The 12500-nt window shown below is 33.2% G+C and overlaps 1 protein-coding gene across 2 annotated transcripts in view; it reads right to left on the bottom strand.

The window, feature by feature from the left end:
* Positions 1-12500, bottom strand: part of hhatlb (hedgehog acyltransferase like, b) — a 31934-nt gene that overhangs the window by 18808 nt on the left and 626 nt on the right. Inside the window, exons 2-5 of one of the 2 annotated variants that reach the window (XM_061921281.1) lie at positions 10166-10292; positions 5114-5181; positions 3920-4003; positions 3554-3592 (exon numbers count right to left, since the gene is read on the bottom strand). In XM_061921281.1, coding sequence (XP_061777265.1) covers positions 3554-3592; positions 3920-4003; positions 5114-5181; positions 10166-10271 — 297 coding nt within the window. In that variant the 5' untranslated portion in view covers positions 10272-10292. Of the gene's footprint in view, positions 1-3553; positions 3593-3906; positions 4004-5113; positions 5182-10165; positions 10293-12500 lie in introns of those variants that run through there. The other variant, XM_061921280.1, reaches the window with a different exon arrangement.

Raw genomic sequence — 12500 nt, 5'->3', positions numbered from 1 at the left:
TGGAAAATGTTGCATATTTTGGGCTTTGCCATAAAAAAACTAAGTTTTCTTAGACAATAAAAGGCATAAATTAAACAAAAAAAAATATTTTTTTAATTGACTGAAAGGTCTGTTAGTTAAAAAAAAAAAAGAATGATTGACACTTTTAAAACGAAGAAAGGAAAACATTTTTTTTTAAATGTAAACATCTGGAGTTGATGTAGAGATTTATGTGTTGAAAGTAAAATAAAAAAAATGCATGATTAACACGTTTATGAATGGGAACCTTTTGGATGACCAAGAATAAATAATAATGAATCAAAAACAAAGTTGTTATGAATTATTGACATATTTAAGGCTCCTGTTATTTAACATCAAATGTTAGTTTGGAAAATGTTGCATATTTTGTGTTTTGCCAAAAAAAAAAAAAAAGTTTTCACAGACAAAAAAAAGGCATAAAACGAACCAAAATATTTTTTAGAAATTGGCTGAAAAGTCTGAAATTGATGTCCAGATTTAAGATTTGAAAGTTAATTAATCGACATATTTTCAGCTCCAATGACTTCACATCAAATATTACACTTTGGAAAATGTTGCATATTTTGTGCTTTGCCATAAAAAACTAAGTTTTCTTAGACAATAAAAGGCATAAATTAAAAATATATTTTTTTAAATTGACTGAAAGGTCTGTTAGTTGAAAAAAAAAGTATGATTGACACTTTTAAAACAAAGAAAGGAAAACATTTTTTTTTAAATGTAAACATCTGGAGTTGATATAGAGATTTAGGTGTTGAAAGTAAAATAAAAAAAAATGCATGATTAACACTTTTATGAATGGGAATCTTTTGGATTCCCAAGAATAAATAATAATGAATCAAAAACAAAGTTGTTATGAATTATTGACATATTTAAGTCTCCTGTTATTTAACATCAAATGTTTGGAAAATGTTGTATATTTTGTGTTTTGCCATAAAAAAAAAAAGTTTTCACAGACAAAAAAAGGCATAAAACAAACCAAAATATTTTTCCAAAATTGACTGAAAAGTCTGAAATTGATGTCGAGATTTAAGTGTTGAAAGTTAATTAATCGACATATTTTCAGCTCCAATGACTTCACATCAAATATTACACTTTGGAAAATGTGGCATATTTTGGGCTTTGCCATAAAAAAACTAAGTTTTCTTAGACAATAAAAGGCATAAATTAAACAAAAAAATATATTTTTTAAATTGACTGAAAGGTCTGTTAGTTAAAAAAAAGAAAAGAATGATTGACACTTTTAAAACAAAGAAAGGAAAAAAAAATTTTTTTAAATGTAAACATCTGGAGTTGATATAGAGATTTAAGTGTTGAAAGTAAAATTTAAAAAAATGCATGATTAACACTTTTATGAATGGGAACCTTTTGGATGACCAAGAATAAATAATAATGAATCAAAATCAAAGTTGTTATGAATTATTGACATATTTAAGTCTCCTGTTATTTAACATCAAATGTTAGTTTGTAAAATGTTGCATATTTTGTTTTTTTGCCAAAAAAAAAAAAAAGTTTTCACACACAAAAAAAGGCATAAAACAAACCAAAATATTTTTTCAAAATTGGCTGAAAAGTCTGAAATTGATGTCGAGATTTAAGTGTTGAAAGTTAATTAATCGACATATTTTCGGCTTCAATGACTTCACATCAAATATTACACTTTGGAAAATGTTGCATATTTTGGGCTTTGCCATAAAAAAACTAAGTTTTCTTAGACAATAAAAGGCATAAATTAAACAAAAAAATATATTTTTTAAATTGACTGAAAGGTCTGTTAGTTAAAAAAAAAAAAGTATGATTGACACTTTTAAAACAAAGAAAGGAAAAAAAAAATGTTTTTAAATGTAAACATCTGGAGTTGATATAGAGATTTAAGTGTTGAAAGTAAAATTTAAAAAATGCATAATTAACACTTTTATGAATGGGAACCTTTTGGATGACCAAGAATAAATAATAATTAATCAAAAACAAAGTTGTTATCAATTATTGACATATTTATGTCTCCTGTTATTTAACATCAAATGTTAGTTTGAAAAATGTTGCATATTTTGTGTTTTGCCATTAAAAAAAAAAAAAGTTTTCACAGACAAAAAAAAGGCATAAAACAAACCAAAATATTTTTTAGAAATTGGCTGAAAAGTCTGAAATTGATGTCGAGATTTAAGTGTTGAAAGTTAATTAATCGACATATTTTCGGCTCAAATGACTTCACATCAAATATTACACTTTGGAAAATGTTGCATATTATGGGCTTTGCCATAAAAAAACTAAGTTTTCTTGGACAATAAAAGGCATAAATTAAACAAAAATATATATTTTTTAATTGACTGTAAGGTCTGTTAGTTTAAAAAAAAAAAAATATTGACACTTAAAACAAAGAAAGGAAAAAAAAATGTTTTTAAATGTAAACATCTGGAGTTGATACAGAGATTTAAATGTTGAAAGTAAAATTTAAAAAATGCATGATTAACACTTTTAAGGCTTCACGGTGGCAGAGGGGTTAGTGCGTCTGCCTCACAATACGAAGGTCCTGCAGTCCTGGGTTCAAATCCAGGCTCAGGATCTTTCTGTGTGGAGTTTGCATGTTCTCCCCGTGAATGCGTGGGTTCCCTCCGGGTACTCCGGCTTCCTCCCACTTCCAAAGATATGCACCTGGGGATAGGTTGATTGGCAACACTAAAAAATTGGCCCTAGTGTGTGAATGTGAGTGTGAATGTTGTCTGTCTATCTGTGTTGGCCCAGCGATGAGGTGGCGACTTGTCCAGGGTGTACCCCGCCTTCCGCCCGATTGTAGCTGAGATAGGCGCCAGCGCCCCCCGCGACCCCGAAAGGGAATGAGCGGTAGAAAATGGATGGATAACACTTTTATGAATGGGAACCTTTTGGATTCCCAAGAATAAATAATAATGAATCAAAATCAAAGTTGTTATGAATTATTGACATATTTAAGTCTCCTGTTATTTAACATCAAATATTAGTTTGGAAAATGTTGCATATTTTGTGTTTTGCCAAAAAAAAAAAAAAGTTTTCACACAAAAAAAGGCATAAAACAAACCAAAATATTTTTAAAAAATTGACTGAAAAGTCTGAAATTGATGTCCAGATTTAAGTGTTGAAAGTTAATTAATCGACATATTTTCAACTCCAATGACTTCACATCAAATATTACACTTTGGAAAATGTTGCATATTTTGTTCTTTGCCATAAAAAAACTAAGTTTTCTTAGACAATAAAAAGGCATAAAATAAACAAAAATATATATTTTTAAATTGACTGTAAGGTCTGTTAGTTAAAAAAAAAAGTATGATTAATACTTTTAAAACATAGAAAGGAAAAACATTTTTTTTTTTTATGTTAACATCTGGAGTTGATATAGAGATTTAAGTGTTGAAAGTAAAATTAAAAGAAATGCATGATTAACACTTATGAATGGGAACCTTTTGGATTCCCAAGAATAAATAATAATGAATCAAAAACAAAGTTGTTATGAATTATTGACATATGTAAGACTCCAATTATTTCACATCAAATATTACACTTTCAACATTTTTGGTGAAAGAATGTTGCATATTTGGTCCTTTTGCCATAAAAACAGGGTTGTTGTTTTTTTGCATAAAACATACTTTTTCCACTTTAAATCCACATATTCTTAGACCTTAGGTTGATCTACAGAGTTTAAGTGTTAATAAAAAAATTTTTTAAATGAATATATGACCTATTTTAACAATTTTTATGACTGAGGTTAAACGTGTGTATCTTTTATTGCTTTTGAAAAAGAAAGAAGTCAAAATGACCGCCTCATGTTTTCATTTGTCAATGTGTGGCCCTCAGTGGAAAAAGTTTGGACACCCCTGTGCTAAACTTTGTTGTGATATGTTGTGTGTGTAGCACCTGAGGAGCCAACATGGAGCACGTGTCCCGACAGAGCAAACAGGATGTGGGCCCGCAAAGTCCAAAACCACATGGCCCACTCCGAATCCCCCGTGTCCTGGGGGTAAGTACAACAAACACATGATGGCAAATTAAAGGTAAACAAGAGAGAGAGAGAGAGGTGATGGCAAATACAAGGTAAAGAAGAGAGAGAGAGGTGATGTAAACAAAAGAGAGGTGATGGCAAACAAAAGGTAAACAAGAGAGAGGTAAAGGCAAACAAAAGGTAAAGAAAAGAGAGAGGGGTGATGGCAAATAAAAAGGTAAACGAGAGAGAAAAGAGGCGATGTTAAATAAAAAGAGAGAGAGGTGATGGTAAACAAAAGGTTAACAAAAGAGAGGTGATGGCAAACAAAAGGTAAACAAGAGAGAGAGAGGTGATGGCAAATAAAAAGGTAAGCAACAGAGAGGTGATGGCAAACAAAAGGTAAACGAGAGAGGTGATGACAAATACAAGGTAAACACGAAAAAGAGAGGTGATGGCAAATGAAAGGTAAACAACGCAGATGTGATGGCAAACGAGAGAGGTGATTGCAAACAAAAGGTAAACAAGAGAGAGAGAAGTGATGGCAAACAAAAGAGAGGTGATGGCAAATAAAAGGTAAACGAGATAAAAGTGATGTGAACAAGAGAGGTGATGGTAAACAAAAGAGAAGTGTTGGCAAAAAATGGGTAAACAAGATAGAAGTGATGGTAAACAAGAGAGAGGAGATGGCAAACAAAAGGTAAACAAAATAGAGGTAATGGCAAATAAAAGGTGAACAAGATAGAAGTGATGGCAAACAATAGAGAGGTGATGGCAAACAAAAGGTAAACAAAAGAGAGGTGATGGCAAACAAAAGGTAAACAAAAGAGAGGTGATGGCAAATAAAAAGTAAACAAGATAGAAGTGATGGCAAACAAGATAGAGGTGATGGCAAACAAAAGGTAAACAAAAGAGAGGTAATGGCAAACAAAAGGTGAACAAGAGAGAGGTGATGGCAAACAAAAGGTAAACACAAGAGAGGTGATGGCAAATAAAAAGTAAACAAGATAAAGGTGATGGCAAACAAAAGGTAAACAAAAGAGAGGTGATGGCAAATAAAAAGTAAACAAGATAAAGGTGATGGCAAACAAAAGGTAAACAAAAGCGAGGTGATGGCAAACAAAAGCTACAAGACTGACTTACCATTTTCCTGCCAAAAATGTTCCATCCTGGCTTCACTTTGGACTTTAAGCTTTTTCTGTTGGCGTTTGCTGTCAAATAAATCCAACAACTAAACTTTATTGACACGTAAAATAAATCCAACAACTAAACTTTATTGACATGTAAAATAAATCCAAGAAATAAACTTTATTGCCTCATAAAATAAATCCAAGAACTAAACTTTGACACGTAAAATAAATCCAAGAACTAAACTTTGACACGTAAAATAAATCCAAGAACTAAACTTTGACACATAAAGTAAATCCAAGAACTAAACTTTGACACATAAAGTAAATCCAAGAACTAAACTTTATTGACACGTAAAATAAATCCAAGAACTGAACTTTATTGACTCATAAAATAAATCCAACAACTAAACTTTATTGACACGTAAAATAAATCCAAGAACAAAACTTTGACACATAAAATAAATCCAAGATCAAAACTTTGACACGTAAAATAAATCCAAGAACAAAACTTTATTGACACGTAAATTAAATCCAAGAACTAAACTTTATTGGCGCGTAAAATAAATCCAAGAATAAAACTTTATTGACACACAAACTTCCTCTGTGGTATTTTTGTGACATCTGAGCTCTAACCTTCACTAAAGTTCTATTTCTGAATCACACTCTAACACATCAAACATTTGTTTTGTCTATTTTTACTCACGTTGACCTTTTGCACAACTTACTGCTCAAACTTCTCGTCATGTCGCACTCACTACTTTATTATTACATTCATTGCGCTTTTATTATTTACATATGCACTCACCACTTTATTATTATATTTATTACACTTATTATTTACATAGGCGCTCACCACTTTATTACATTTATTAGTCTTATTTACATATGCACTCACCACTTTATTATATTTATTAGTTATATTATTTACACATGCACTCGCCATTTTATTATTGTTATATTACACTTTTTTTTTACATAGGCACTCACCACTTTATTACATTTATTACTCTTATTTACATATGCACTCACCACTTAATTCTTATATTTATTAGTTATTATTTACATATGCACTTGCCACTTTATTACTATTATTACATTTATTACACTTATTATTTCCATAGGCACTCACCACTTTTACATTTTATACTCTTATTTACAACCGGTATAGCTCGGTTGGTAGAGTGGCCGTGCTAGCAACTTGAGGGTTGCAGGTTCGATTCCCGCTTCCGCCATCCTAGTCACTGCCGTTGTGTCCTTGGGCAAGACACTTTACCCACCTGCTCCCAGTGCCACCCACACTGCTTTAAATGTAACTTAGATATTGGGTTTCACTATGTAAAGCGCTTTGAGTCACTAGAGAAAAGCGCTATATAAATATAATTCACTAATTCACTTCATATGCACTCACCACTTTATTTATTACACTTTTATTATTTACATATGCATTCACCACTTTGTTATTATATTTATTACACTTTTATTATTTACATTTGCACTCACCACTTTATTTTATTTTTACACTTTTATTATTTACATATGCATTCCCCACTTTATTATATTTTTTACACTTTTATTATTTACATATGCACTCACCACCTTATTATATTTTACACTTTTATTATTTACATATGCACTCACCACTTTATTATTACATGTATTACTCTTATTTACATATGATTTCACCACTTTATCATTATTTATTCCACTTTTATTATTTACATATGCACTCACCCCTTTATTATTATATTTATTACACTCATTATTTACATATGCACTCACCACTTTATTATTATATTTATTTCACTTATTAATTACATATGCACTCACCACCTTATTATATTTTACACTTTTATTATTACATATGCACTCACCACTTTATTATTACATGTATTACTCTTATTTACATATGAAATCACCACTTTGTCATTATTTATTCCACTTTTATTATTTACGTATGCACTCACCCCTTTATTATATTTATTACACTTATTTACATATGCACTCACCACTTTATTATATTTATTACACTTATTATTTACATATGCACTCACCACTTTATTATTACATTAATAACACTTTTATTATTTACATATGCACTCATCACTTTATTATCATATTTATTACACTTATTACTTACATTTGCACTCACCACTTTATTATTATATTTATTACACTTTCATTATTTACAAATGCAAGCCCATTTCCGCCATCAAAGCAATATTTCAATGAAGAGTCAAGTGATGAGATGAAAGTGTTAATTATGAGACTGAAGGTGTACATGCATTTATTAGCTCACAGTTTCTACTTTTTATCTCATAATTATGACTTTTTATTTCTTTATTATGATTTTTTTATATCATAATTGTGGGTTTTTATCTCATAGTTTCGACTTTCTTATTTTGTAATTTAGATGTTTTAAATCTCATAATCATGATAAGATGCCTGTTGGGTTACGTTGTGCTCGTCTACGGCCTTTTATTTTTGTCAGTGTATGCTTTTGAGTGACATCATTGGTTGTAAGTTTAGTATCATTGGAATCCAATTACAATCTATGAAGTAAGTAAAGAACACAGTGAAACATTTATTGGGATTTGTAATGTCGACAAAATAAAAATAGAGCAACTAATTAAAATGTATCAGCTTCCAGTTTTGTCCACTAAGTGGCAGTAAAAACTATCCAACAAATCAACAGACTACTTTCAAGATTATTTTACTTTGGGGAGTCAATTTATGTAAGTTGAGGTATACTGAATAATGAGTGTTGGAGTATATAAATAGTTGTAGAGTATATAAAGGATGTTGGGGTGTATCATGGGTGTTAGTGTATAATGAATGTTGGAGTATATAATGAATGTTGGAGTATATAATGAGTGTTGGAGTATATAATGAGTGTTGGAGTATATAATGAGTGTTGGAGTATATAATGAGTGTTGGAGTATACAATGAGTGTTGGAGTATATAGTGAGTGTTGGAGTATATAATGAGTGTTGGAGTATACAATGAGTGTTGGAGTATACAATGAGTGTTGGAGTATATAATGAGTGTTGGAGTATATAATGAGTGTTGGAGTATACAATGAGTGTTGGAGTATATAAAAGGTGATGGGGTGTATATAAAGTAAAGTACCAATGATTGTCATATAGAGTATATAAAGAGTGTTGGAGTATATAAAGGATATATAATGAGTGTTGGAGTGTATAAAGACTGTTAATGTATATAAAGAGTGTTAGAGTACATGAGAGTTAGAGTATATAATGAGTGTTGGACTATAAAAAGGTTGTTGGAGTATATAAAGGGTGTCGGAGTGCATGAAGGGTGTTGGAGTGTATGAAGGGTGTTGGAGTGTATTTGGAGTGTGCGAAGGGTGTTGAAGTAAATAAAGAGTGTTGGAGTGTATGAAGGGTGTTGAAGTATATAAAGAATGTTGGAGTGTATAACGGTGTGGGAGTGTATGAAGGGTGTGTGAGTGTATGAAGGGTGTCGGCGTGTATTTGGAGTGTACGAAGGGTGTTGAAGTAAATAAAGTGTTGGAGTGTATGAAGGGTGTGGGAGTGTATTTGGAGTGTACGAAGGGTGTTGAAGTAAATAAAGTGTTGGAGTGTATGAAGGGTGTCGGAGTGTACAAAGGGTGTTGAAGTATATAAAGAATGTTGTATGAAGGGTGTAGGAGTGTATGAAGGGTGTTGAAGTATATAAAGAATGTTGTATGAAGGGTGTAGGAGTGTATGAAGGGTGTTGAAGTATATAAAGAATGTTGGAGTGTATAACGGTGTGGGAGTCTATGAAGGGTGTGGGAGTCTATGAAGGGTGTGGGAGTGTATGAAGGGTGTCGGCGTGTATTTGGAGTGTACGAAGGGTGTTGAAGTAAATAAAGTGTTGGAGTGTATGAAGGGTGTGGGAGTGTATTTGGAGTGTACGAAGGGTGTTGAAGTAAATAAAGTGTTGGAGTGTATGAAGGGTGTCGGAGTGTACAAAGGGTGTTGAAGTATATAAAGAATGTTGTATGAAGGGTGTAGGAGTGTATGAAGGGTGTTGAAGTATATAAAGAATGTTGTATGAAGGGTGTAGGAGTGTATGAAGGGTGTTGAAGTATATAAAGAATGTTGGAGTGTATAACGGTGTGGGAGTCTATGAAGGGTGTGGGAGTCTATGAAGGGTGTGGGAGTGTATGAAGGGTGTCGGCGTGTATTTGGAGTGTACGAAGGGTGTTGAAGTAAATAAAGTGTTGGAGTGTATGAAGGGTGTGGGAGTGTATGAAGGGTGTCGGCGTGTATTTGGAGTGTACGAAGGGTGTTGAAGTAAATAAAGTGTTGGAGTGTATGAAGGGTGTGGGAGTGTATGAAAGGTGTGGGAGTGTATGAAAGGGTGTGGGAGTGTATGAAGGGTGTTGAAGTAAATAAAGAGTGTTGGAGTGTATGAAGGGTGTGGGAGTGTATAACGGTGTAGGAGTGTATAACAGGGTGTGGGAGTGTATGAAGGGTGTTGAAGTATATAAAGAGTGTTGGAGTGTATAACGGTGTTGGAGTGTATAACAGGGCGTGGGAGTGTATGAAGGGTGTCGGCGTGCATTTGGAGTGTACAAAGGGTGTTGAAGTAAATAAAGAGTGTGGGAGTGTATGAAGGGTGTGGGAGTGTATGAAGGGTGTGGGAGTGTATAACGGTGTGGGAGTGTATGAAGGGTGTGGGAGTGTATGAAGGGTGTGGGAGTGTATGAAGGGTGTGGGAGTGTATAACGGTGTGGGAGTGTATGAAGGGTGTGGGAGTGTATGAAGGGTGTGGGAGTGTATGAAGGGTGTGGGAGTGTATGAAGGGTGTGGGAGTGTATGAAGGGCGTCGGCGTGTATTTGGAGTGTACGAAGGGTGTTGAAGTAAGTAAAGAGTGTTGGAGTGTATGAAGGGTGTCGGAGTGTATTTGGAGTGTACGAAGGGTGTTGAAGTAAATAAAGAGTGTCGGAGTGTATAACAGAGTGCGGTAGTGTATGAAGATTGTGGGAGCGTATAACAGGGTGTTGGAGTGTATGAAGGGTGTGGGAGTGTCTAAAAGGGTGTGTCCAGTGGTACTCACAGGCGGACACGTGGAAGACCCAGCAGGTGGACCAGGACAGGGCCAAGACCAGCACGGTGTAGTAGAAGAAGAGCTCATACTTAGGAAGTGCTGCCTTCAGCGTCATGGCGACCACACGTCAGGATGTCTGCAAGCACACACACACACACACACACGCACGCACGCACGCACGCACGCACTCACACGCATGCACACACACACACACACACACACACACACACACACACACACACACACACACTTACATCAAACATGGTGAAACTTGTTTGACAGCAGCCTCATTCCACTTCCTGTTCCCACACCTAAGTAGGACACGCCTCCTTATGAATTATTCATTCCTGCTGTTGGACTTGTTGGATTACTTTGAAGGTTTGGGAGCAGACTTCTCCTGTGACCTCTGACCTTGTTGACTCCTGTCCGTGAAACATCTCCTGTAGACGCTGCTAAACATATCCCCTTCTTACAGCTCTACTGTAAATACTGTAAATACTGAAGATGGTGAATGCTGTAGCTACTAAATACTGTGAATACTGTAAATACTAAATATGACGAATACTGTAAATATGGTGAATACTGTAAATACGGAATACGGTGAATACTGTAAATAGAAAAAATTGTAAATACCAAATACTGTAAATACTAATCTGTAAATACTAAATACCGCAAATGCTAAATACGGTGAGAATGGTGAATACTGTAAATACTAAATACAGTGAATACTTAATACTGTTAATATTGTAAATACTAAATACAGAATACTGTACATTCGGAATACAGTGAATACTGTAAATACTAAATACTGTGATTACTAAACTGTAAATACTGACTACTGTAAATACTAACTATTGTAAATATTGTGAATACTGTAAATACTAAATAAGGTGAATACTATAAATACTAAATGCAGTGAGTACTGTAAATACTGTAAATACTAAATACAGTGAATACTGTAAATACTAAATACGGTGAATACTGTAAATACTAAATACATTGAGTACTGTAAATACTAAATACGGTGAATACTGTAAATACTAAATACATTGAGTACTGTAAATACTAAATACGGTGAATACTGTAAATACTAAATACATTGAGTACTGGAAATACTAAATACTGTGAATATTGTAAATACTTAATAGAGTGAGTACTGTAAATAATAAATACTGTGAATACTAAATATGGTTAATATTCTGTAAATAATAAATAGTGTAAAAAAATACTGTAAATACTAAACATCTGCAAGGTCATGTTCTTGACATCTGTTAGCATGTTAGCCTCAATACAGAATCTCCATTCCAAATTTGCCATTTTAAACATTTTTTATATTTTCCTTCATAAAGGTCAACCAAATATTATAAACACTTGCCAGTAAAATCCACGAGCACAACCATGAACATCACTTTTACTTAAAGGGGAACTGCACTTTTTTGGAGTAACGTTGCCTCGTTCACAATTCTTATGTAAGATGTGTTTCTTGTTTTAAGCATTCTGAACGGTAAATAAATGCTAGCAAAAGTCAGCTAACAAAAGGAGCTAATGTCAGTCGCTCTATTCCCAAAACCTCCATCAAAGTTTAATAAACACACTGTAAGTATAAACAGTATGTAATGTAGTAACGTTCATAAAAATATTTACATATTTTGATAATTTTAAATATACTGTGGCCGTATTAATTTCACCAAGCGTGTTCTATTTCCCCTCAACAACAACAAGAAACTGCTAATCATTTCAGACTTGATGAGGGACAACAAAGACTACTTTGGGGACAAAAAATGATCCAGAAACTTCTATTTCTCTACCGAGGATGTCGTTGTGGTTTGTGCAGCCCTTTGAGACACTGGTGATTTAGGGCTATATAAATAATCATTGATTGATTGATTGATTTTTGAACCCGAGAATAAGGAGGAGGAAGTTTTAGAAGCTGTGTGCGAAACAGATGCAGCTTTAGTCAAACACTAAGCATCATGCAGCAGTATTGCTAACTGCTAAACAAGATGTACAAACATCATAAAACAATCACTTACTGTACAATGTCTGTTCTCACTGGGATAAAGACTGTACAGGGCATATATATATATATATATATATATATACATACATACATGCATATACATACATGCGTGTATGTATGTATATATATATATATATATATATATATATATTCCCCTTTACATCAGCAATTCATCATGATCCTCGCAAAGTTTTTTCGTGTCTAAGTTGGATGTCAAAGTGGACCAACTCGTGGGTTTATGTCCACAACCTTCAAATATCCAGGTGAGAGGCATGATTTATAATCTGGAATTAACTTTCACCAACTCAGAGAGCTCAATGTGTC

This window comes from Nerophis ophidion, linkage group LG15 (genome assembly GCF_033978795.1).
Source record: "Nerophis ophidion isolate RoL-2023_Sa linkage group LG15, RoL_Noph_v1.0, whole genome shotgun sequence".
NCBI classification, from domain to species: Eukaryota; Metazoa; Chordata; class Actinopteri; order Syngnathiformes; family Syngnathidae; genus Nerophis; species Nerophis ophidion.
This window is presented reverse-complemented; position numbering and strand designations above follow the sequence as displayed.